This window comes from Trichosurus vulpecula, chromosome 4 (assembly GCF_011100635.1).
Source record: "Trichosurus vulpecula isolate mTriVul1 chromosome 4, mTriVul1.pri, whole genome shotgun sequence".
Classification (NCBI taxonomy): domain Eukaryota; kingdom Metazoa; phylum Chordata; class Mammalia; order Diprotodontia; family Phalangeridae; genus Trichosurus; species Trichosurus vulpecula.
Genome location: NC_050576.1, coordinates 4,445,903 through 4,473,082, shown reverse-complemented (window position 1 = coordinate 4,473,082; position 27,180 = coordinate 4,445,903). Strand labels below are relative to the sequence as shown.

General features: G+C 37.2%; 1 protein-coding gene across 1 annotated transcript in view; it reads right to left on the bottom strand.

Moving 5' to 3' along the window:
- Positions 1-4,618: 4,618 nt before the first annotated feature.
- The window catches only part of LRRIQ3 (leucine rich repeats and IQ motif containing 3), a 135,514-nt gene continuing 112,952 nt past the window's right edge, over positions 4,619-27,180 (bottom strand). Inside the window, exons 6-7 of the mRNA XM_036757801.1 lie at positions 22,976-23,705; positions 4,619-4,814 (exon numbers count right to left, since the gene is read on the bottom strand). Coding sequence (XP_036613696.1) covers positions 4,619-4,814; positions 22,976-23,705 — 926 coding nt within the window. The remainder of the gene's footprint in view (positions 4,815-22,975; positions 23,706-27,180) is intronic.

Here is a 27,180-nt window from a genome sequence, read left to right as displayed (position 1 = left end):
TCATATGACTATAGATATCTTTAATTTCTTCCTCTGAATACTGCCTGTTCTTATCCTTTGACCATTTATCAATTGGGGAATGACTTGTATTCTTATAAATTTGAGTCAGTTCCCTGTATTTTTTAGAAATGAAGCCTTTATCAGAGACACTGTTTGTAAATATTCTTTCTCAATTTTCTGCTTCCTCCCTAATCTGGTTGCACTGGCTTTGTTGGTATAAAAACTTTTCAATTTAGTGTAATCAAAATTATCCATGTTGCATGTCATAACACTATCTCTTGTTTGGTCATAAATTCTTCACTTCTCCATAAATCTGACAGGTAAACTATTCCTTGCTCTCCCAAACTGCTTGTGGTATCAGCCTTTATATCTAAATCATAAACCCATTTTGACTTTATTTTGGTGTACAGTGTAAGATATTGGGCTATGCCAAGTTTCTGCCCTACTATTTTCTGGTAAAATAATGCCTCAAAGTGAACTTTGAGAGGCAGAAATAATTAAAAATTGGAGTGCAGCAGTTGTCCACCTAAAAGCCCTAACCTCCCTGGATGGTTCTTTGACCTAAAGTGTAGATACTGACAAACAAACAAACAACAATCCCTGGTGAGGGGCTGAGTTTCAGAAACTTTCACCTTATAAAAAGTGTGGGTGTCAGACAACTGATTAGGGTAAGACTGCAGGGCCTTTTGCTGGTGATGCATACCATGCCCAGAGTGTGCTGAACTGGTATGGTGCTGGGATGTGGCTGTGGATGAGGAGGAGTGAGCACATGTTGGGTGCATTTGAAGATGGTGGTGACCTTGCTGGCTGTGGGCACTCTCAGGAGAGTGGAGTCCCTAATTTTGGTTCTGGGGCAGAGGTGGGTTTGCCTCAGTTTCCTCAGCTTGCAGAGGCAAGGGGGACCACAGGGAAAAAGAGCATTTGCAATGACAGTGTTGCTGGGGGCCCTAGGTTGTGGCTCAGGAGTGGAGACGAATACCTAAAATCAGGTCCCTGGAAAGAGATTAGAAAACAACAGAACAAAAAAACCCCTGATCCCTGAGATATTATCCCCCACACCTCAGGACTAGAGCTTGATTATAACACAAAATTAACAAAGAAGAAACATGCTGTTAAAAAAATGAGTGAGCAAAAGGGAAAGTACCCAACCATAGATAGCCAACATGGTGATAGAGACAATGTGGGTTCAAACTCACAAAAGAGAGAGAAATTTTAAAAAGCCAATTCTATCTCAAAGAAAAAAAGCAAAAATGATCACAAGCCAAAAAAAGAGTTTTGTATGATTTTAAAAAGGAATTTTAAAATGAATAACATAGATTGAGGAAAGAATAAGAGTAATGCAAAAAAATGAAGAAAATTTTGAAAAGAAAGTCAACCAATTGGAAAAAGGATCAAAAAAACTTATGGAAGAAAATAACCCCTTAAAAATTAGAATTGGGCAAGGGGAAGCTAATGACTTCAAGACAGAAAGAAATAATAAAACAAAATCTCAACTGATATAGAGAACAGATTGAGGACAGACAATATGAGAATTGTTGGACTATCTGAACATTATGATAAAACAAAAAGAGTCTATATGCTATACTTCAAAATATTATTAAAGTTGTTTGCCCTGATTTTTAGAATGAGAGAGTAAAATGGAAATAGAAAAAATATGTATATCAATAATCATCTGAGATAAAATTCAAGATGAAAACTCACAGGAACATCAAATGTAAGTTTTGAAACTCCCAGAAGAAGAAAACACTACAAGCAGCTAGGGAGAAAAATTAAATACTATAGCATTACAGTCAGGAAAATGCAAGATTTATCAACTTAAAGGGTTGAAGGGCATGGAACAACATATTCCAAAGAGTAAAGAAACTGGGCTTGCAAACCAAGAACAACATACCCAACAAAGCTGTGTTTTTTCCTAAATTGAAAAAAATGGATAGGAAAAAATTGGATATTTAATTAAGTGAAAGACTTTCAGGTACTTGTGAAGAAAAGAACAGAACTGAATGGAAAATCTGACCTACTAGATTTTGGAGAAATATAAGGTAAACATTAAAGATTAATTATAAAGAACTTGGTAAGGTTAAAGTCTTTACTTCTTTTTTATTTTAAATTTATTTATTTAACATATTTAGTTTTCAGCATTGATTTTCACAAGAGTTTGAATTACAAATTTTCTCCCCATTTCTACCCTCCCCCCCACTCCAAGATGACGTATATTCTGGTTGCCCTCTTCCCCAGTCAACCCTCCCTTCTGTCACCCCACTCCCCTCCCATCCCCTTTTCCCTTCCTTTCTTGTAGGGCAAGATAAATTTCTATGCCCCATTGCCTGTGTATCTTATTTTCTAGTTGCATGCAAAAACATTTTTTTTGTTTGTTTTTGAACATCTGTTTTTAAAACTTTGAGTTCCAAATTCTCTCTCCTCTTCCCTTCCCACCCACCCTCCCTAAGAAGTGAAGCAATTCAACATAGGCCACATGTGTATCATTATGTATAACCCTTCCACAATACTCATGTTATGAAAGACTAACTATATTTTGCTCCTTCCCAACCCATCCCCCTTTATTGAATTTTCTCCCTTGACCCTGTCCGCTTTCAAAAGTGTTTGTTTTTGATTACCTCCACCCCCATCTGTAGTAATCATGAAATCAGAAAAAGTTGGAGCTAAAGTAAATTTAATTAAAAGAGATAAACAGGAAAATGAGATTGTGATAAAAGGTACCATAGATAATGAAGTAAATCTATATGCAGCTAATGCTATAGCATCCACATTTTATAAAGAAAGGCGAAATGAATTACAGATAGAAACAGATAGCAAAACTGTGAGACTTCAATCTTCCCCTCTCAAAACTAGATAAATCTAACCAAAAATAAATAAGACCTCTCAGAGATGAATAGAATCTTAGATGAGCTAGAAATGATAGATATCTGGAGATAAATGAATGGGAATAGAAAATATTTTTTCTCAGCACAAGACTCTGTAAAAACTGACTACATATTAGGGCATAAAAATTTTATAGTTAAATGCAGAATAAACAAATATTATATGTATACTTTTCATATCAATATGTAATAAAATTATATTTAATAAGTGGTCATGGAAACAGATTAAATATTAATTGGAGACTAAATATCCAAATATTAAAAAATGAGTAGGTTAAAGAATGTCATACAAAAAATAAGTACTTTTATTAAAAAGAATGATAACAAAGAAACAACATAGCATAGTAATCAGAGAAAAAATTATATCTAAATGCTTACATCAATAAAATGAGAGTGCATACCAAGGAATTGGGTATGCAATTTAAAAAATGAAAAAAGAACAAATTAAAACTCCCCAATTAAACACCAAATGGGAAATACTAAAAAATTAAGTGTGAGATTAGTAAAAATTGAATTAAAATAAAAACATTGCATTAATAAATAAAACTTGAAGTTGGGTTTTATGAAACAATAGATAAACCATTGGTTAATATGATCAAAAAAGGTGAGAAGAAAACCAAGCATCAAAACTAGCATCAAAAAACGAAGGGGTTTATATATCACTCATGAAGATAAAAGGAATTATTATGAGTTATTTTGCCCAATCATATGCCAATACATTTACAAATTTAACTGAAATGAAAGAATACTTCCAAAAATATAATCTGCCTAGATTAACAGAAGAGGAAATAGAATCTCTAACATGGCAGTAAAGGTAAATGACAAATGTTGGAGAAGATATGGAAAAATTGTGACCTGATTACACCAGTTGTGAACTGGTCCAGCCATTCTGGAGAACAATTTGAAAATAGGCCCAAATGATTATCAAACTGTGCATAATTTTTGATCCAGCAGTACCACTATTAGGTCCATACCCAAGGATATCAAAGAAAAGGAAAAGGACCTATACATACAAAATATTTATAGCAGCTCTTTTGTCATTATTGTTGTTTTTGGTGGCAAGGAATTGGAAATTGAGGGGATGTCCTTCAATTAAGGAATGGCTGAATCAATTTTTACAGAATACTGTTGTTATTAAAAAAATACAAGCAATGATTTCAGTAAAGCCCAGGAAAATTTACATGAACTGATGCAAAGTGAAGTGAGCCAAACCAGGAGAACACTATACACAGGAACAGCAATATTTTATGATGAACAACTGTGAATGACTTAGCTATTTTCAGCAACACACTTATCCAAGACAATTCTGAAGGACTTATGATGAAAAATGCTATCCACCTCCAGAGAATAACTGATGGTGTCTGAATACAGATTGAAGCATACTATTTTTTTAACTTAATTATTCTTGAGTTGTTAGTTTTTGTTTTGGGGTTGTTTTCTTAGGTCTGTGTTTCCTTCTGCAACATGGTCATCAGGAAAATGTTTTGCATAACTGGACATATGTAATCTATATCAAATTGCTCACTTTTTTAAGAAGTGAGGAGAAAGGAAAGAAAGGAAGACAATATGGAGCTTAAACTTCTTAAAAATGAATGTTAAATTGTTTTAATGTAATTGAGAACAAAATAAAATAAAAATTTAATGTCAATAAAATAAAGTCAAAATAGATACATTCTATCATAGCAGATATTCTCTTGCTTTAGAGAATGTTCCCAATGGCCTTTGACATGAAATAGAAATCACTTCAAGAATGTGAATGAGCTAGAAAGGAAAGAATTCCTTGGGTGTCCATAAGGGATGTTCACATGAACACGATGACTTTTCATGGCAGACACTTTGTCCTTGGCTTCTTGAAATCTATCAGCAGCCTTCTGAGCAGCAATGGTATGAATAATTGATTTCTCTTCTAGATGTCTTTTATGTATGGCTTTGATCCTAACGGGAAACAAATTTAAAAATTAAAATACAAAACATTATGGATAACAATATTACTAAATAACTGACAATTACGTAGTACTTTGCAAAAGCACTTTAAAACATCATCTCATTTAAGGCTTGAAACAACCCTTTAATTATATTAGCTTCAGTTTACAGATGAGTTTATAAAAAATGCCCAGGGTCACCTCATATTGATAACAGATCAAGCACCATGCTTGGGGGAGAGCAAACATTTACTAAATGCATCTACTCCCCAAAGTGGGTCTGGTCTAGACCCAATGGTTCCTTCCTCAAAGCCCTGAATTGTATTCATTATCTTATGTGGCCCAAATGGGAGCTCACTTCACTTCTCCAACAGTCATTTGTCTATAAAAATCAAGTTTCTCCAGCTAATTGCAACACTCTCCACATTTCAAAGTCTTAAAGAATTACAATAACTAATTTGAATATAATGCCTTAAGGTTTACATACGTGGGAAGTGTATTGTTATCCTGATTTGATAGACAAAGAAATTTCTGCTCACAGAATGTGAATGACTTGGCTAAGCCTACAGAACCTCCAATAGCAGAGCTTAGATTTGAACCTAGGTCTAAGATCCTCCCAATTCCAGATCCAATACTCTTCCATTGAACCACATGGCCCTCACATATTATCATACTACTTAGTATTAAAAACTCTAAGAGTCAGTCAACAAACTTTTATAAAGCTCCTACTATATGCCAAGCCCTGTGCTAAGTGCTAGGGATACAAAGAAAGGTGACGGTCCCTGCTCTGAAGCAGCTCACAGTACGAGGGTAAGATCCAACATGCAAACAACAACTACAAACAAAATATAGGTAGGAAAAATTAGATATGATTTTGGACGAAAGGCTCTAAGATCAAGGATGACTGTAAAAATCTTCTTGTAGAAAGCCAGGGAAGCAAGGAGAGAGAGATGAGGACCTAGAGTCGTGGGCACAGAAGACAGCCACAGAGAATGCCTGAAGTTGGGCAATGGAGGGTCTAGTTCAGGGAATAGCCAGGAGGCCAGTGTCGATGGCTGGAAGAATGGAAAGGTCAGAAGGCACCGAGGTATTAAAGACTTGAAAAACCAACCAGATGATTTGAGTTTCACCCTGGCAACAGTAGTGAGGCACTGGATTTGATTCAATGTGGGATGATGTGATCAAGATGGTGCTTTAAGAAGGTCCTTTTGCTAGCTAATTAGCGAATGGATTGAAGTAGGCAGAGACTTGAGGAAGGCAGATCTAAGACAAATCCAAACGATTCATGATGAAAACATGTGATCTATCTCCAGAGAGAGAATTGATGAACTCTGAGTACAAATTGAAGTCTAATTCTCTTACTTTATTTTTCTTGCTTTTTTAATATGGTGAATGTGGAAATATTTTGCATGATTTCACCTGTATAATTGACATCATATTGCTGGACTTCTCAGTGGGTGTAAGAATCTGAGAGAATGTGGAAGATTTAAAAAGAAGAGAATGTTATAAATTTTAAATTATAAAAAAAGGAAAGGAAGGGAAAAAAGCAATCAGTGCATGAACACTTAGGGGACCAACTTGCATTTAGTATTGACTAAACACAGACCCTAAGAAATTAGTCCTTATGGAATACAGTAAGTTACCACCTGCCCCTAAAATCTGTGACCCAAAACAGGTGGTCAGCGACTAGAAAAGCAAAGCAGTGTGTAGCAATGTCAATGGTGGCACTTATCAAGGCCTCTGACTTTCAAGGAAGTTCCAGTAGATACTAGAACTAAGTAGAGTTCCTTAAGAGACCAGGTTCAGGCCTACGACAGCTCCGGATCTAAGTCAAGATACTTTTAAAGAAATTCATAGGTGATTGGTACTGTCACATCCTTATTCATGGTTCCCTCAGAGGTCCCATGTACCTCTGGCTAAGGCTTGGAGCCAGATGCCAGCCTCTCTAAAAAGCAGACCTCAACTCTACCCCCCACACCCCTGCTGTGATCAAAGCAAGGTCCTGCAGGTTGTCCCACACTTGTGGGAGCAGAGGCAAAGACCTTCAAAGCCTTTGTAGTGTAGGAGAAGGACTCCTAGACCGGAGCATGGGTGCTTAGATTTCTGATTTCCCTGAAGTCATGTTCTCCTTGGTTTCAGCATCAGTTTGCATGGGAAGGCACTGGGTGCCCCACTGATGATTCCCAGTTGACTTCAATATCTCCTCATACCATCTCTTCCCCCCCTTATATTCTCCACTTCAAATGAGAACTTTGTCTCCTCTTTCATAATGGCATAGGATTAGAGTTGGAAGGAAGACTTGATTATAGACAAAGAGGTTAGAGGGACCTCCTTTGAGGTGGCCTAGTCCAATCCCTTCATTTGGTAAATGAGGAAACTGAAGGCCAAGGAAGTGGTGACTGGACTGAGATCCCACATGAGTAGGAAAATACCCTAAAGATCATCATTTGGTCCAACCTTCTCACTGTAAGAGATGAGTAAATGGAAGCCTGTAGATCTTCAGTGGCTGTCCCAAGGCCATAGAGGTACTGAAATCAAAGGAAAGGGACACCATGATGTGAAACAAAGTGTGATATCTTGAACTACAATTTCGTAACTGAGCTGAATTTGAATTGGTGTCCTTTGACTCTCAGTCCACTGTTCGTTCCCTCACACCAGGAAGCCTTTTCCTTTGCCCTCTTACATAAATTCCAACAGAATGAGGTCCCTGCATGTTCAGTTTGATGCTGAGAATCACTGAAATGAATACAGTCAAAGAGCTTGGCCAATGACTGAGAGTCAGTATCAGAATTAGTAGCATTCCTGGAATTCTTAAATGCTTTGGTCTGTCTGCACTCAGCCTCCATTGATGTCTCTGAAAACATTTCCAATCAGTCATGACAGTTTACAGGACATCGGGAGAGAGGTGGCCCAATGGTGGAACCAGGGTTGAGTTTGCAGTCAGAAAACCTGGGTTCAAAACTTGCTCTGTGACCTTAAGCAAGACACTTAATTTCTCCAGGCGTCTTCAGGAAAATGAGGGAGTTAGATGAGACGCCGTCTGGGTTCCCTTCCACTTTAAATCTATGAAGCTGTGATATTGGACTCTCCCTATCTTCCTGGGAAGGAGATCTGTTTTCCTGTGTGCTTTCAAGCAGAAATTTGCTGTAGCATCAGAAGAAGATGATTCGACAAAGATCCATTAAGAGGACTCACTTGACTCTATCCTCAACAGCTTAATGATGGCCACACATTCAATTTCTTGGGATAAAAGCAAAGCTAATTAAATTTCCTTAATGTTAATTTGCATTAGATTTAGATTTTGATACCCTGCTCTTGCATTCCTTCCATTTGCAAAAGCCAAATAGTTCATTAAAATGAGCCACTGTAGTAACTTTAGCTTGTTCCCAAAGGTTACAAAGACATAGGAAACTGTGTGTATTATGATAGAATGAATTTAAGTCTAAAAATAAAGAAAATGCTCTTGTATTATTGGTTTAAATGGATTTGTATATTTTTGTAGTAGTTTCTAAAGCACTTTTCATACTTAGAGAGAGCACACTTATAATTAAAGTACCACCATGAATAGTCTTAAGATAGCTTATGAAAAAGAAAAGGCAGATGTTTTCTTTGCTTTTGTCAAAGGGAATCATGTTGAAATGATTCAAACTCATCCCTGCTCTTATTTAAAACTGCTTTTGAGAGCACAATAGTTTTTTTTTAAAGGGAAAACATTTCAGAATTTAGATTAAATAGAGTAGCTATAATTAAGGGTCTGCAGGCATAAATATCACAAGCCTCAATTTGCTGGCATTTACATAATGTGACCATTTAAAATCTTCTTGGTATAAAACCTGGTCAAAAGGTTTGTAGACCAATAAAATTTTGATTATCTAAAGCATGATTTAGTAAAGATTTTTCAAAGTTTGATAATTTTCAGTTTTCACAGCTCTTATCACCATCTAAACAGCAGTCAAACACTGAGAAACACTCATTTACCACCAAAGATCTTCACAACTCTAAAAGCAATTGCTCTCTCCTTGAGAAATCTAAAGCTTAATTAAAGAAAAAATATCCATCAGCCAGTTTTACATTCACTAAATACAATTTCTGATACATATTAGGTGCTTAATAAATGCTTGTTGATTGACTAAACTTATTCAGGCAAAAAATAGAGAAATGTAGTTCCTGTTACAAAGGGAGAAACTGAGATACATCACCAAAAAGAGTTTTGTTCTTTTTTTATAAGATAAATTAGCATCTGAAATTTCAAAATAGATCTTCTCTTCCCAAATCTCTAGAATAGTCAATGTGTCTCAACCCCTATACTGTCTCTTATTTGTTTTTCTTCTCTTCATCCACTCATTGCTTTCCATTATTACCAACTCAGACTAGTTGTACCACATTCCTGAAATGCTGAAACCAAACATTTTGTGTCTATTCCTCCAGCTACCTCCACTTTCTGCATACTGTCCCTTGAATAATACTCCTATAATGCTCCTTACAGCATATTATCTTCCTGTTTCAAAAACTTCAATGACCTCTCACTGTGTTCCAAAAATAGTACGAACTCCTTCAGCTGGTTATCTTGGCCATCTATAATCTGATACCAACTACCTTTCCAATTTGATTCTCCATTATTCCCCTTATGAATTCCCCACTGCAGCAATATTTTTACTCACTATATATGAAAATAGTCTTTTCATTCCTAATTCCAAGACATTATTCACAATATTTCAGAGGTGGAAAAGACCACAAAAGTCTTTTAGTCTAATTCATACTTAACAAACAACCCCTCAGTAATGTATCTTGCCTGTAGCTATCCAGGATTTACTTTTAAAAGCATGAACTCAAAGTTACCACTTTCTTTCTAGATAAAGCTTTATTTAGTCTAATTGTGAGAAAGATCTCCTTGCATAAAATCTAAAATGCCCTGTTGGCCACTGACTTCCAACCACTGCTCCTAGTTGTGTCCTCTGGGACCAGCTAGGGCATGGCTAAGCCCTCTTCTCCTTGAAGGCACTATTATGTTCCCCTTTTGGAAGGTAAAGTCTCCTCCCCATCACCACCTCTATCCAGGCTAAACCTCCATAATTCCTTCAATTTTTATATGTCACAATGTTCTTCTTACTGGTTCTTCTTCTCTATCAAACAGCTACTTGCACTGAGGCTACTTGGATTGAACACAATACTCCATATGTGATTTGACTAGGGCAGAGCACAAAGAGATTTTCCTATATGCTAATTCTCTCTTAATATAACCTAGGGCCATATCTACTTCCTTTGCTGCCACATCACAGTGTTTCCTTAAAGGGAATGGATAGGCCAATAAAACTCCAGATTTTTTTTAGATAAACTGCTAGTTCCAACTTCACCATCTTGAATAGTGTTTAAACTCTTCTCCCCAGCTGAAACACTTTCCTCTCCCTGTACAAGTATCTTAAATCCCAAATTCCCTTCAGTGCTTAGCTCAAATTCTTGTCCTTCTCAGCATATTCATTCTGTGAGCTCTTCTTCCTCTGACATGATCATAACAGAAACATAAGTGTAATTATTCCATGCTTCTAATAACTAAATAAAATAATGGGAATATGTAAAAGCACTCCCTTAATAGAACATCATAATAGGAATTAACTTTTTTTTCTTTATTTTTTGTTTTTCTTTGTTGTTAAAAGAAACTAGAAGCAAATCAGATGTCCACTGATTGAAGAATTACTGAACACATCATAATAAATGAAATATAACACAATTTTAAAACATAGATAATTAGTAGAAGAAACAAAGTATATGGAGAATTCAAAAAAGTATTAGAAGATTTTTTTAAACTGATGCAGAGTGAAGGATACTCAGAAAAAGAATATACAATATATACAATAAAGAAAACAAGACAAATGGAAAGACAGAAGGGAAAAAGAAATATAGAAATGGAGCTCTGCATAATTATAATCTCCAAAAATCTTGGATCAGGAGAGAAGTTGAAAAAAATGTATCTTATTATTATCCTTGCAGATTTAAGGTGATATAGGCAATGAATATTGCATACACTGTAGGATTAGGTTGATATGTGGTTAGAATTTGCTGAAGTTTTTTTCTTTCTCTTTTTAAAATTATTTCTTACAAGGTATGGTTTTTAGCAGAAGTTAAACAGAAAGTTATGTAAAAAAAAGATAATGCAAAAACAAATTTTATCAATAAGTATTTTTAAAATAAACATAAAAAGAATATTTAAAGTCTTTTTTTTCCTAGCCCTTTTTGCTGAGAACACAGCAGGCACAGAGTGATGGTTTTACTACATTATGTATTTTTTAAAAGACAGTAAATATACAGGAGTGTTACAATAATATTTTTTATCTTTCACTCTGTATTCACACACCATCAGTTTTTTCTCTGGGGGTGGATAGCATTTTTCATCATGTCTTTCAGAGTCGTCTTAGATCATTGTGTTGCTAAGAATAGCTAAGTCACTCAGATAATCATCTTACAATACTGCCGTTAATGTGTACACAGTTCATTTCACTTTGTATCAGCTCATGTAACTCTTTCCAGGTTTTTCTGAGAGCATCCCGCTCATCATTTCTTACAGTACAAAGTATTCCATCATAATCATATGCCAGTGTCATTCAGCTCTTCCTGTTGATGAGCATCCCCTCAGTTTCCAATTCTCTGCCACCAGAAAAGACTTGCTATAAGTTTTTTTGTACATATAGGTCCTTTTCCTTGTGTTGTTATTTTTATCCCTTTTGGGATACAGATCTAGTAATGGTATTGCTAGGTCAAAGGGTATACATGGGTTTATAGTCCCTTGGGGATAATTCCAAATTGCTCTACAGAGCAGTTTGTCAGTTCACAACTCTGTCAACAGGGCATTAAAGTCTCATTTTTTTTAAATCATTTATTTATTTAATATTTTTAGTTTTCAGCATTAATTTTCATGAGTTTGAATTGCAAATTTTCTCCCCATTTCTACCCTCCCACCCACTCCAAGATGGCATATATTCTGATTGCTCCATTCCCCAGTCAATAATTCCTTCTGTCACCCCACTCCACCACATGCCCTTTTCCCTTACTTTCTTGTAGGGCAAAATAGATTTTTATGCCCCGTTGCCTGTATATCTTATTTTCCATTTGCATGCAAAACTTTTTTTGAACATCTGCTTTTAAAACTTTGAGTTCCAAATTCTCTCCCCTCTTCCCTCCACCACACACCCACCCTAAGAAGGCAAGCAATTCAACATAGGCCACATGTGTATCATTATGTAAAACCTTTCCACAATATTCATGTTGTGAAAGATTAACTATATTTTGCTCCTTCTTATCCTATGCCCCTTTATCCAATTTTCTCCCTTTACCCTGTCCCTTTTCAAAAGGCTTTGCTTCTGATTACCTCCTCCCCATCTGCCCTCCCTTCTATCGTCCTCCCTTTTTTATCTCCTTCCTCCTTCTTTCCTGTGGGGTAAGATACCCAATTGAGTGTGTATGTTATTCACTCCTCAGGTCAATTCGATGAGAGCAAGATTCACTCATTCCCCCTCACCTGCCCCCTCTTCCCTCCCAACAGAACTGCTTTTTCTTGCCACTCTTATGTGAGATAATTTACCCTACGCTAGCTCTCCCTGTCACCCTCTCAATATATTCCTCTCTCATCCTTTGATTTAACTTTTTTAGATATCATCCCTTCATATTCAACTCACCTCTGCCCTCCCTTCAGCTACCCTAATACTGAGGTCTCATGAATTACACACATCATCTTTCCATGTAGGAATGTAAACAAAACAGTTCCATTTTATTAAGTCCCTTATGATTTCTCCTTCTTGTTTACCATTTCATGCTTCTCTTGATTCTTTTGTTTGAAAGTCAAATATTCTATTCAGCTCTGGTCTTTTCACTGAGGAAGCTTGAAAGTCCTCTATTTAATTGAAAATCCATATTTTGCCTTGGAGCATGATACTCAGTTTTGCTGGGGAGGTGATTCTTAGTTTTACCCCTAGCTCCATTTAGCTCCGGAATATCATATTCCAAGCCCTTTGATCCTTTAATGTAGAAACTGTTAGATCTTGTGTTATCTGGATTGTGCTTCCACAGTACTCAAATTGTTTCTTTCTGGCTGCTTGCAGTATTTTCTCCTTGATCTGGGAGCTCTGGAATTTGGCAACAATATTCCTAGGAGATTTCTTTTGGGGATCTATATGAGGAGGCAATCTGTGGATTCTTTCAATTTCTATTTTGCCCTGTGGCTCTAGAATGATAATTTCTTGAAAGATGATATCTAGGCTCTTTTTTGAATTACGGCCTTCAGGTAGTCCAATAATTTTAAAATTATCTCTCCTGGATCTATTTTCCAGGTCAGTGGTTTTTCCAATGAGATACTTCATATTGTCTTCCACTTTTTCATTCCTTTGGTTCTGTTTTATAATATCTTGATTTCTCATAAAGTCACTAGCTTCCACTTGCTCCAATCTAATTTTTAAGGTAGTATTTTCTTCAGTGGTCTTTTGGACCTCCTTTTCCATTTGGCTAATTCTGCCTTTCAAGGCATTCTTCTCCTCACTGGCTTTTTGGAGCTCTTTTGACATTTGAATTAGTCTATTTCTTAAGGTGTTGTTTTCTTCAGTATTTTTAGGTCTCCTTTAGCAAGCCATTGACTTGTTTTTCATGTTTTTCTCACATCCTTCTCATTTCTCTTCCCAATTTTTCCTCTACTTCTCTAACTTGCTTTTCCAAATCCTTTTTGAGCTCTTCCATGCCCTGAGGCCAGTTCATGTTTTTCTTGGAGGCTTTTGATGCAGGCTCTTTGACTTTGTTTACTTCTTCTGGCTGTACGTTTTGGTCTTCTTTGTCACCAAAGAAAGATTCCAAAGTCTGAGTCTGAATCTGAGTCCATATTCGCTGCCTGGCCATATTCCCAGCCAACTACGTGACCCTTGAGTTTTTCGTTGGGGTATGACTGCTTGTAGAGAGTACTTTGTCCCAAGCTTGAGGGGCTGCGCTGTTGTTGTCAGAGCTATTTCTACATGCAAGCTCTGCCACACCAGCGCTCCTCCTCCCCCAAGAACCACTACCTCAGACTGTGACTCAGATCTTAAACAGGCTCTGCACTCCCACTCAGATCTGCCACTTAATTCCTCCCACCAGGTGGGCCTGTGGCCAGAAGCAACTGCAGCTGTAGTTCTGTCCTCAGAGCTGCAACACCTCCACAGCCCCCAGGGTGGTGGCTGAATCTCAAACTCCTTTCATTCTGTCCCAGCAGCTTTTCCCACTAACCTTCTCTATTGTCTATGGTGTTTTTGGGTTGAGAAGTCTGGTAACTGCCACAGCTCACTGATTCAGAGCACTCGGGCCTGTTCTGCCTGGCTCCTGATTTGGTTGTTCCTGGCGCAGCCCACGCTGGCCTTTGCTCCCAGCTCCATGCAATAGACCCTTCCCCATGACCATCCAGGCTTTCCTGGGCTGGAGCCCTGCTTCTCTCCGTTATTTCATGGGTTCGGCAGCTCTATAATTTGTTCAGAGCCATTTTTATCGGCTTTTGGAGTGACCTGCTGGTGATCCCACGCAAGTCCCTGCTTTCCAGCCACCATCTTGGCTCTGCCCTAATGTCTCATTTTTTCCCACAATCCCTCCAACATTTTCCATTTTCCATTTCTCTTGGTAGCCAATCTAATCGGTGTAAGGTAGTACCTCAGAATTGTTTTAATTTGCATTTCTCCAATCAACAGTGAGTTAGAGCATATTTTCATATGGTGATAGATAGCTTTGATTACTTCATCTGAAAACTGTTCATATATTTTGATCATATATCAATTGAGGATTGACTTAGTGCTTTTTATGTTTGAGAAATAAGGCCTTTATCAGAGGAACTTGCTTCAAATTTTTTTTTCACAGTTATTATTGTTCATAATATTTTCCTCCATCCTACCCCCCACTATTTATTCTGTTCTCTCCTTTCTTCTCATCCCTCCTCAAAAGTGTTTTGCTTCTGACTACCTTTTCTTGCAATCTGCCCTCCTTTCTATCACTACCCCCATATCCCTGCTTCCTTTCCTTTCACGTAGAGTAAGAAAGATTTCTATACCCATTTGGGTGGTTAAGTTATTCAGCCTTTGAGTCAATTCCAATGAGAGTAAAGTTCACTCACTCCCCCTAAACTCCTCCCCTTCCACTTCATTGTAAAAGCTTTTTCTTGTCTCTTTTATGTCAGATAATTTGTTCTATTCTACCTCTCCCTTTCCCTTCCTTACAATACATTCCTCTCTCAGCCCTGAATTTTATTTTTTAGCTATCACCCTTCATTTGCAACTCACACTTGTACCCTCTGTCTATGTATACTCATTCTAACTGTCCTAATAATGAAAAAGTACCTATGAGATACCAATATCTTTTTCCCATGTAGGCACAAAAATAGTTTAACTTTATTAAGTCCCTTATGATTTCCCTATCCTGTTTACCTTTTCATGGTTCTCTTGAGTTCTGCATTTGAAAATTAAATGTTCTATTCAGCTCTGGTCTTTTCATCAGGAATGTTTGAAAATCTTCTATTTCATTGAATGTCCATTTTTTTCTCCCAAAAGTATTATACTCAGATGATTCTTGGTTATAATCCTCTTTTGCCCTCTGAAATATCATATTTCTATGATCCTTTAATGTAGAAGCTGCTAAATCTTCTGTGATCCTGGCTGTGGCTCCATGATAATTGAATTGTTTCTTTCTGGCTGCTTTAAGTGTTTTCTCCTTGACCTGGAAGCTCTGGAATTTGGCTATAATATCCCTGGGAGTCTTCATTTTGGGATCTTTTTCAGGAGATGATTGGTGGATTCTTTCAATTTCTATTTTACCCTATGGTTCTAGAATATAAGGCAATTTTCCTTGATAATTTCATGAAAGATGATGTCTAGGATCCTTTTGTTAATCATGGCTTTCAGGTTGTTCAATACTTTTTAAATTACCTTTCCTGGATCTATTTTCCAGATCAGCTGTTTTTCCAATGAGATATTTCACAGTGTTTTCCATTTTTTCATTGTTTTCTTTTCTTTTCTTTTCTTTTCTTTTCTTTTCTTTTCTTTTCTTTTCTTTTCTTTTCTTTTCTTTTATTATTTCCTGATTTCTCATGAAGTCATTGCTTCCATTTGCTCCATTCTAATTTTGTGAGGAATAGTTTTGTCCGGTGAGCTTTTGTACCTCCTTTTCCATTTGGCCAATTCTACTTTTTAAGGAGTTTTTTTTTTTCTTTACTGAAACTGTGTGACTTTTTTCCATTTGACCAAATATGCTTTTAATGCATTCTTCTCCTCAATAGCTTTTAATGCCTTTTATAATTGGACCTATTCTGTTTTTTTAAGGTGTTATTTTCTTCAGTATATTTTTTGTGTCTCCTTTACCAAGGTGTTGACTCTTTTTTTCATGAGTTTCTTGCACCACTCTCATTTCTTTTCCCAATTTTCCTCTAGTCCTCTTACTTGATTTTTAAAATTCTTTAAGAGCTCTTCCATGGCCTGAGACCAATTCATATTTTTCTTGGAGGCTGTGAATGTAGGAGCTTTGACTTTGTTGTCTTATGAGTGTGTATTTTGATCTTCTTTTTCACCAAAGTAACTTTCTATATAGTCAGAGGGTTATTGTTGTTGTTGTTTGCTCATTTTCCCAGCCTATTACTTGACTTTTAACTCTTTGTTGAAGTAAGTCTGTGCTTCCAAGGCAGAGGGCACACTATTCCAAGCTTCAGGGATTTTGTGCAGCTGTTTTTCTTTTACTTTACAACACCAGTTCAGCATGTTTTGGAGTTCCAGATTTTCTTCCCCTCCCTCTGCTCCCCTGTCCCCGCCAAAGACAGCACGGTATTTGATATATCTTTCACATATACTTTCACATTAAAGTTATTTACATAATAGTCAAGTTGTAAAGAAGAATTATGACCAATGGAATGAATCATGAGAAAGAAGAAACAAAAATAAAAAAAAGAGAAAAGAAAGAAAGCAAATAGTTTGCCTCAATCTGCATTCGAACTCCATAGTTCTTTCTCTGGATGTAGCTCTCTCCATCACATGTCCTTTGGAGTTGTCTTTGCACCTTGTATTGCTGAGAAGAGCCAAGTCTATCAGCATTAGTCATCACAGAATCCATATATCTGTGATTGTGTACAATGTTCTACTTCCTGGTTCTGCTTCGCTCACTCAGCATCATATCATGTAGGTCTTTCCAGGTTATTATGAAGTCCGTATCTTCCCCATTTCTTATAGCACATTAGTATTCCATTACATTCATATACCACAATTTGCTTGGCCATTCCCCAATTGAGGGGCATTCCCCTGTTTTCCAATTCTTTGCTACCACAAAAAGAGCTGCTGTAAAAATTTTTGTACATACAGGTGCCTTTCCCACTTGTATGATCTCTTTGGGATATAGCCCTAGGAATGGTATTGCTGGGTCAAAGGGTATGCACATTTTTATAGCCCTTTGGGCATAGTTGCAAATTGCTCTCCAGAATGGCTGGATCAGTTCACAACTCCACCAACAATGTAACAGTGCTCCAATTTTCCCACATCCTCTCCAGCATTTATCATTTTCCTGTTTTGTCATGTTAGCCAATCTGACAGGAGAGATGTGGTACCTAAGAGTTGTTTTGATTTGCATTTCTCTAATCAACAGTGATTTAGAAAATTTTTTCATGTGCCTATAAATATCTTTAATTTCTTCTTCTGAAAACAGCCTGTTCATATCTTTTGACCATTTCTCAGCTGGGGAATGGCTTGTATTTCTATAAACTTGGCTCAGTTCCCTGCATATTTTAGAGATGAGGCCTTTATCAGAGACACTGGTTGTAAAGATTATCTCCCAATTTTCTGCTTCCCTCCTAATCTTTGTTGCATTAGGTTTTTTATGCAAAAACTTTTCAATTTAACATAATGGGAATTAGCCATTTTGCCTTTTGTAATGCTCTCTATCTCTTGTTGTGTCTTGAATTCTTTCCTTTCCCACAAATCTGATAGGTAAACTATTCCTTGCTCTGCCAAATTACTTATAGTATCAGCCTTTATTCCTAAATCATGAACCCATTTTGACTTTATTTTGGTATACAGTGTACGATATTGGTCTGTGCCGATTTTCTGCCCTACCATTTTCAAATTTTCCCAACAATTTTTTGTGACATAGTGAATTCTTATCCCGGAAGCTGGATTGTTTGGGTTTATCAAAGAGTAGATTGCTATAGTTGTTGATTACTGTGTCTTGTGTACTAACCTATCCCACTGATCCACCATTCTGTTTCCTAGCCAGTACCAGGTAGTTCTGATGACTGCTGCTCTGTAGGACAGTTTAATATCTGGTATGGCTAGGCCACCTTCCCTAGCATTTCTTTTCATTAATACTCTAGATATTTTGGACCTCTTGGTCTTCCTGAAGAATTTTGTTATTATTTTATCCTGCTCTGTAAAATATTTTTTGGTAGTTCAATTGGTATGGCACTGAATAAGTAAATTAAGTTAGGTAAAATTGTCATTTTTATTGTATTAGCTCGGCCTACCCATGAGCAACTGATGTTTTTCCATTTATTTAGATCTGACTTCATTCACGTGAAAAGTGTTTCATAATTATGTTCACATAGGCCTGGGTTTGTCTTGGCAGATAGACTCCCAAATATTTTGTAATGTCTACAGTAACTTTGAATGGAATTTCTCTATCTCTTGCTGTTGGGCTTTGTCAGTAATGTATAGGAATGCCGAGGATTTATGTGGGTATATTTTATATCCTGCAACTATGCTAAAGTTTTTTTTTATTATTTCAAGTAGCTTTTTACTTGATTATCTAGGATTCTCTAAGTAAATCATCATATAGTCTGGAAAAAGGGATATTTTAGTTTCTTCTTTGCCTATTCTAATTCCTTCAATTTCTTTTTCTACTGCCTATAGGACAAGTTTGATTTCTATACTTATCAAAGTATATTATTCCCTTCTTGAACCAAATCCAATGAGAGTAAAGCCCAAAAATTGCTCTTCTCCCTCCCTTCTTTCCCTCTACTATAATATGTTTTTGTGCCTCTTCATTTGATGTAATTTACCTTTTTCTACTACTTCCTTGCCTCTTCTCCCAAAGTCATCCCTTTATATCTCGTAATTATGTTTTTATCATTATATCAGTTATTTTATACTGACACCCAGAGTCCATGTATATCCCTTTCAATTGTCATAATAACTGTACTATTCTCAAGATTGACATTATATATAAAAGATATATAAAACAAAATAATCCTATATAGGGATGTAAATAATTTGCCTTATTGATTAACAAGGCTCCCCCTCCCTACCCCGTTTACCTTTTATGTCTCTCTTGAGTTTTGTATTTGGAGATCAAATTTTCTATTGAGCTCTGGCCTTTTCATCAGGAAGGTTTGGAATTCCCTTATTTCATTGACTGTTTATCTCCTTGCCTGGAAAATTATGCTCAATTTTGCTGAGCAGTTGATCCTTGGTTATAGTCCAAGCTCCTTTGCCTTTCAGAATATCATATTCCAATTTCTCCTGTTATTTAAGGTAGAAGCTGAAAGGCCCTGTGTGATTCTGACTGTACTTCTGTGATATCTGAATTGTTTCTTTGTAGCTGCTTGCAGTATTTTCTCCTTGACCTAGTAGTTTTGGAATTTAGCTATAATATTTCTTGGAGTTTTCAATTTGGGATCTTTTTCAGGGGGTGATCACTGGATTCTTTTGATGATAATTTTACCCTCTGGTTCTAGGACCTCTGGGAAATTTTCCTAAAGGATTTCATGGAAGATAATGTACAGGGTCTTTTTTTCATCATAGCTTTCCAGTACACCAATAATTCTTAGATTGTCTCTCCTGGATCTATTTTCCAGGTCAGTTGTTTTTCCAATTAGATATTTCATGTTTTCTTCTCTTTTTCATTCTTTAGATTTTATTTGACTGATTCTTGATGTTTCATAGAGTCATTAGCTTCTACTTGCCCAATTCTAATTTTTAATGTATTGTTTTCTTCCTTTGGCTTCTCAATCTCCTTTTCCATTTTGTTGATTTTACTTTTTGATGAGACATTTTCTCCATTTATATTCTGAATCTCCTTAACCGTTTCACCAGTTTTGCTTTTTAAAGATTTGTTTTCATCAGTGATTTTTTTTCCATTTTTTCTTTTACCTCCCTAATTTGTTTTTTAAAGTCCTCCTTGAGTTCTTCCAGGAATGCTTTTTGGTCTGAAGACCAATTCACTTTCCCTTTTGAGGTTTCAGATGTGGGTATAGTGTCCATGCAGTCCTCTTCTGAATTGACATTTTGGTCTTCCCTATCTCCATAATAGAATCAATGGTTGTTGGCTTTTTAGGATACTTTATCATGGTGTTTTGTTTTTTCCTCCTGGCTTCTAAAGTGGATCTCTGCTTCTGGGGCTCAGGGGGCTCTGTCCCACGTTTCTTGTTTTGGGAATTGTGGGCTTGCTTACTGGCTTTTGTGAGGTTTGGAGGAGGGGTGATCTGGCTCCTGGAAGTCTCTTCCCCGGGACTGCTCTACAGCTGTTGTCTGTGCTGGTGTCTGCCACTTCCTCTGGCTGTGTAAAGGCACGTCTGGGGTCGTGGTTGACATTTGCTAGTTCCACCCCCATGGGGCTCAGTAACTCTCATTGTTCTGCTCAGGTGGGGTCTGCTGGGACACCTCACTTTCTGCACTAGTCTCCTTCTGCCACCGCAAGAAGGACTCTCTCCCCAACTTCTCTCACTAAAAGGCTACTGAAGTCCCACTTCTGGCTCCTCTGCTTTTCCTGAGGTAGTATTATCTGGTTGAGGAAGGTAGGCTGAGCCAATTTACCTGCCCATTATGGCTCCTGGAAGTTCCAGAAGGTGAGTTTTGAACCTTTAGGCTGTGGGCTGGAGGTCTCCAGGGTCGCTGCTCCCACGGCCGCAGGCTCTGCACTAGTGTCTCCCATAGCCCTGACAGACTCCCGTCCTGGACTGAGAGGCCTGGGGCTCAATTGCTGCCACAGCCAGTACTTCGGCCCTAGGCCTGCTCCTGCTCCCATGCTTTGCTCATCCAGTACTCTCCCAGACCGGCGCTCTGGTGAGGTTCCTCCATGGTTCCCGGTTTGCGGTTGTCTGGTACCATTTCGCATACCAGGTGCTCCTGCCCCTCTCAGTCTACGAGTGGCTTCTAACTCTCTCAAATCTGCTCAGATTCACTTCTTTAGATGTATTTGACAGAATTTGTGAGAGAGCTCCAGTAGTCCCCTTTCCACAGTGCTATCTTGGATCTGCCCCCGGTTATAGCTGTTTTAAGAGAAACTATTTTATGGATCTTTTAAGTTTTCAGTTCTTCCAAGGTGGTAAGATCTAAGAATAGGTTTTTACAACTCTCCTGGTCTGTACTCTGTTCTGTGAGGGACCACAAGCAGTCTTTTCTGCCCTGGAACTGTGAAGAGGGTCCCTGCTCCCTTGGGGCCACAAGCTCTGGTGCGCTGGTGCTCCTCCTTGCCCTGGGACTGCCACCCAGGACTGTGACCAGGATCCAAGTATGGGTGAGGCAACGGAGTCCTGCTTCAGTGCTGGCAAAGAGACCCTGGAATCTCCTTCTGACCAGCTGTTCGACCCCCTCACCATCTGTGTTGTGAGAGCTGCAGAAGTAGCTGCTTCCATTGCCACAGCAGATTCAGTCACTCCCAAGGCCTGCTTCCGCTTTACTGGGGCTGGGGCTGTGTTGGCAAGGCCTTTGCTGGACTGTGCTCCACTCTCCCCCAGGTACAAATGACCTTTCCTACTGACCTAATTTGTCTTTGGAGTTTGTGGGCAAAGAGGTCTGGTAGCTGCCACGGCTGTCACTGATTCAATTCCCCAGAAGCTTGTTCCTGGTTTGCTAGGGCCGGGTCTCCTCTGGCATGGCCTGGACTGGACTGTGTTCAACTGCACTACTCTCTTACCTTGGTGCAACAGACCTTTGTTGCTGATTTTCTAAGTAGTCTTGGGCTAGAAAAATTGTTGCATTTCCTCTTTTTTGTGGCTTCTGATGCTCCAGAATTTGTTTAGAGTCATTAATAAAGGCATTTGGAAGGGTGGGGGAGAGCTCATGTGAATCTCTGCTTTTATTCAGCCATCTTGGCTCCCCTCTGTGGAATTAACTTTAAAGAAGTGACTTGCACAAAATCAGTCTTAACTTAGAACTTTTAATACAATTTTTGTGTCCAGCCTTCTGTTAATACACATTTCAAAAGTCTTGGTGCTGTTGTAAAGTTCCTAGCTTTAGGAGACATTTTTAGTTATAAATCTTAATACTACATCAAGACTTTTGGGACACTGTGGGTATGTGTGTGCCATACATAGATGCATAGATATATGTGTAATGTATTTGTATACACACATATATTTGAGTTGTATTCACATATGTGTGTGTATAGTGTATATGTGTGTATGTGTGTGTGTTTCATATATATATATATACATATATATATTATATGAGTGTATGTACATATGTATGTTTCTATATCTATATATCATTTCTTATTTAGGGCCTGAAAAAATAAGCCAAGATTCTGTAACAAGAGCTAATAAATATAGCTAGCTTTTGCATAACACTTTAAGATTTTTAAAATACTTTGCAAATATTAACTTATTTGATAAAATGTCAAAACCATTGCTTATTACATAAAAATTCAGAAAAATTTAAAGAAATCAATCTATAGAGATATGCACACACATAAGAACAAAGATCTGGAGGAGAGCATGTTTGGGAAAGTATGTGTCTATATATGGATTTATATATGCAGATTTGTATATCTCCACAGCTATAGAGTAACATATCTAAACTTCATTGTGGCCTTTGGGGGAGGTGGAGGGATGGAAAGAACAAAGTAACAAAGTGCACAGTGGAAGACAAAAGAAAACTCACAAGGAAGCAAAGAAAAGATGTGCAAGTCTCAACACAACGTGTATTATTTATCATACAAGCTTTCTTGAAATGAAAATTTATTGTCACATATTTTGAATCCTCTCTTATGTTGTGCTGTGCACGACATGCTTTTCTTTTTTCTTTCTTACTCTGTATTTAAGTTTCAATACTTAAGTTTATGATAAGTTTTTGTTTCTTTTCTCTATTCTGTATTTGTGTTCTGGCCCTTGAGTCTAAAATGAAATTTAAAAAAAAGAAATCAATCTATAGCATGCATTCATCCTCAAAGCACCTTACACAGAGTTAATTGCAAGAGACTTATACCTACCTCCCTGTCTTCATTTTTTTCACTAATTCCTTACGACTTTTATCCATTTCCTTGATGTCCTTCACGATGGCCTTGTTCTTCTTCACAATGTCTTGTTTCCTCTTGTATCTATCAAACCTGAACAGCTCTGTGGTCAGCGTGGTGAGCTGATTGCTTATATCTTCCACCATCAGACGCTCTTCTGCTTTGAATTTGGCTACTTCTACAAAGAAACTGCTCTTGTCTTGGAATTTTTCCATCAGTTTTGATGTGGTCTCTTGAAACTTTTGCAAACTTTCTTTAATTTTCTTGCTTTGGTCTTTATTTCTTTTTTTAATAAAGTAATTTTTCTCTTGAATATATTCTTGAAGATTCTCATTAGCCATTTCATCAGCAAAATGGATCATGGCTACAAATTGTTTTTTATTTTGGAAGTTTTCCATCTTTTTCCTGTTTTTATACTGTCTATCAATGCTATAAAATGGGGCAAAGTCAACAGTGCCACGTGGTCCAGTAGGCTCTTTCTTCTTATCTCTTTCCAATCGATGGCTAATTTTAAATTTGGACTGGCTATCAACGAAATGACATAATCGGTAAACTGGACGGTGGTGGATTTCTTGTCTTATCTCTTTAGGTTTTGAAGAATACGTATACATGGGTGGTAGAGACATAGGAACTTTGATCACTGGCATTCTAAAATTAAGGCCCATTTCTTGATGTACCGTCTCTTCTTCTTCTGAGACCTTAGTAACTACAGAATATAAAAAATAGATACAAGGTTATGTTAGTAAAGACATACACACATACATTATGTATAGTGCACACTAACCAATTGAAAGTGATCTGTTTTTGTTATTTTAATTTCTCACAATACCCTTGAGTCACCCTGATGATTACACCCTCATAAACTCCAAAATAAATTGATGATTCAGTCATCAATAATTAAGTCAAAAAATATTTTTTCTTTCTGTTTCCTATGGAAGAATCATGCACCTGACCAGAACAAGAACACCAAGTAGTGATGCTGGTTCTTCCACTTTTCAACGTCTGCTTCAAAGTTTTATCCTCAGAGATGCATTTGCTGATGTGACATGTCACATTCTGTGGAAAACAGGGGAAATACACACACATGTTCAACAACTAAACATTTATCAACCATTTATTATGGGTCAGGCCTCATGCTAAGTGCTGGATAAATGTGTGTATGCCTACACATGGAGAGACATATATTATACATGCTTGTATATGATTTGTAGTTTGCTATCTACATATGTGTATATATACACATATCAATATACAGACAGATCAAGATCTAGGTATATAAATATCTCTATTTATGTAAATATAGCCAGATATAGAGATGTTTACATTTATACACATCTAAATTTAGACCTAGATATCTATAGATATAAATATAGATATGTGCATATATTTTGGATACAAAACCCTTGAAATTTGGCACATTGCTTTATCATTATCATTTCCTTTCCCACAATTATTAATTATTCTTAGGATTTTTTCTTTGACCCATTCATTGTTTGGGATTTCACTGTTAATGCTCTATGTGTGTGTATGTCTTTTGTTTATTGTATCTGAAGCAATGTCTTTTGTATCTAATTCTTCTTTTGCATTTTATTGGATGTGCAATCCCATTATAATCCCAATTATGGGAGTTAGGTTTATAATTTCCTCTATTATCTCATACTTTTCCAAGTTATTATTTTTACATTCTCCTATAAATAGTACCATGTCTATTCAGTTACCTTCACTCAACTTTTTATATGTTGGCTCCATCTATTGAATCTTTCCCCTTCACTCTTTTATCCCCTTCCAATTTGTTACTGCTTTCTATTTGGAATTTTGCTATTAGCTTCTTTTTTTTTCTTTCTTGCTTTTATCTGATTATTTAATTTTTCTCCTCTTTTATTTTCTTTTTGGTCAAATAGATTTCCTCCCTTCTCCTCTTTAGCTAATCCTATTCATTAGATTTTTTAATTTCATTTTTGTGCCCTTGTCTAGAGAGAATTTCTTGCCCTAATTCTCTGTCTATTCTAGACTACACACACACCCCCACATACACACACCCCCACACACACTCTCCCTCTCTCTCTCTCTCTCTCTCTCTCTCTCTCTCTCTGATTCATGGCCCCTCGACTTATCTAGTTCATTTCTATTCACTGCATTACTAATATAATCAAATTTTCTAAGGTATCTATTTTGTGTCTCCCACCTCCACTAAACAATTTCTATCTCTGTTTTTAAGGGCTTATCACAGGGGGCAGAGCCAATATGGCAGAGAAAAGGCAGGAACTTGCCTGAACTCTTGCTCAAACCCCTCCAAATACCTTTAAATAATGGCTCAAAACAAATTCTAGGGCAGTAGAACCTACAAAAGGATAGAGTGAAGCAATTTTCCAGCACAAGACAACTTAGAATGCCAGCAGGAAAGGTCTGTTGCACCAAAGTGAGAGTAGAATGCAGTCCAGCACAGGCCCCTCTAGCACAAAGAGGCCCCAGCAGACCAGAAGCAGGCCTTGGGGGCAATCAGAGGCAGCAGTGGTGTTTGCTGGACCTCTCAGCCCACAAAATAGTAATGGTAAGTTGGACAACTGGTCAGAAGGAAATTATAGGAGTCCCTTTGCTGGCACTAGTTGGGGGGAGAGGGTGTGTGTGCAAGACTCTGATGTATTACCCATACTTGGATTTGGGTCACAGTTCTAGGTCTCAGTCTCAGGGCAATAAAGAGCACTAGCATGCCAGAGCTTGTGGCTATAGGAAAGAGGAAGCCTGGGTCATGGTTCCATGGTGGAAAAGGGTACTTGAGGTCCTTCACAGACCAGTGCACAGTCCAGGAAAGTAGTAAACACACATTTCCCTAGAGCATACCACCTTGGAAGAATCAATAACTTACAGGTCTCCAGAATTACCTCTGAAAACAGCCACATACGTAATCCTGAGGCTGGGAATTGTTGCCACCTCCACCCTGGAAGCAGAACCCCACATTGGCATAGAATTAAAAGTCAAAAAAGGCTGGAAAATTAACAAACAGAAAAAATATCTTGACTATAGAAAGTTACTAGGATGACAGGGAAGAACAAAACACACACTCAGAAGAAAACAACAAAGTCAAAACTCCTATACCCAAAGCCTCAAAGAAAAATACGAAGTAACCCCAAGCCATTGAAAAACTCAAACAGGAAATCAAGTGAGGGAGGTAGAGGAAAATATTGGGAAAAGAAATGAGAGTGATGCAAGAAAATCATGAAGAAAGAGATGACAGTTTGTTAAAGGAGGCATTAAAAAATTGAGGAGGACAACACCTTAAAAACAGAATAGGCAAATGGTTTAAAAAAGTAAATTAAATTTTGAAAAAGAACAAAAATCCAATGAAGAGAAGAATGCCTTGAAAAGGAAAATTGGTCAAATGGAAAAAAAGATATACAAAAATTCCCTCAAGAAAAGACCTCCTTAAAAAGTAGAATTGGCCAAATTGAAAAGAAAATTAAAAAAAAAAAACCTCACTGAAGAAAATAGCTTAAAAATGAGAATTGGGAACGTGGAAGCTAATGACGGCATGAGACACTGAGAAACAGTAACACAAAATCAAAAGAATGAAAAAATAGAAGAAAACGTTAAATATCTCATCAGAAAAAAAAACTGACTTGGAAAATTGACCCATCAGAGAGAATTTGAGAACTATTAGACTATCTGAAAGCCATTATTAAAAAAAGAGCCTAGATATTGTCTTTCAAGAAATTATCAATGAAAAATGCCCCGATATTCTAGAACCAGAGGGTAAAATCACCTCCTGAAAGAGATTCCAAAATAAAAACTCTCAGGAATATTATAGCCAAGTTCCAGAGCTCCCAGGTCAAGGGGAAAATATTGCAAGCAGCAAGAAAAAAACCACTCAAGTATCATGAGCCACAATCAGGATCACATAAGATGTGGCAGCTTTTGCATTAAAGGATTGGGGTGGGGGAAGGGCTGATAATATGATATTCCAGAAGTTAAAGGAGCTAGGATTACAGCTGAGAATCATCTACCCAGTCAAACTGAGCATAATCCTTCCTGAGGAAAATAAATATTTAATGAAATTGAAGACTTTTAAACATTCTTGATGAAAAGATCAGAACTGAACAGAAAATTTAACATTCAAACATAAGACACAAGAGAAGCAAAAAAGGTAAACAGGAAAGAGAAATTATAAGGGATTGAATAAGTTT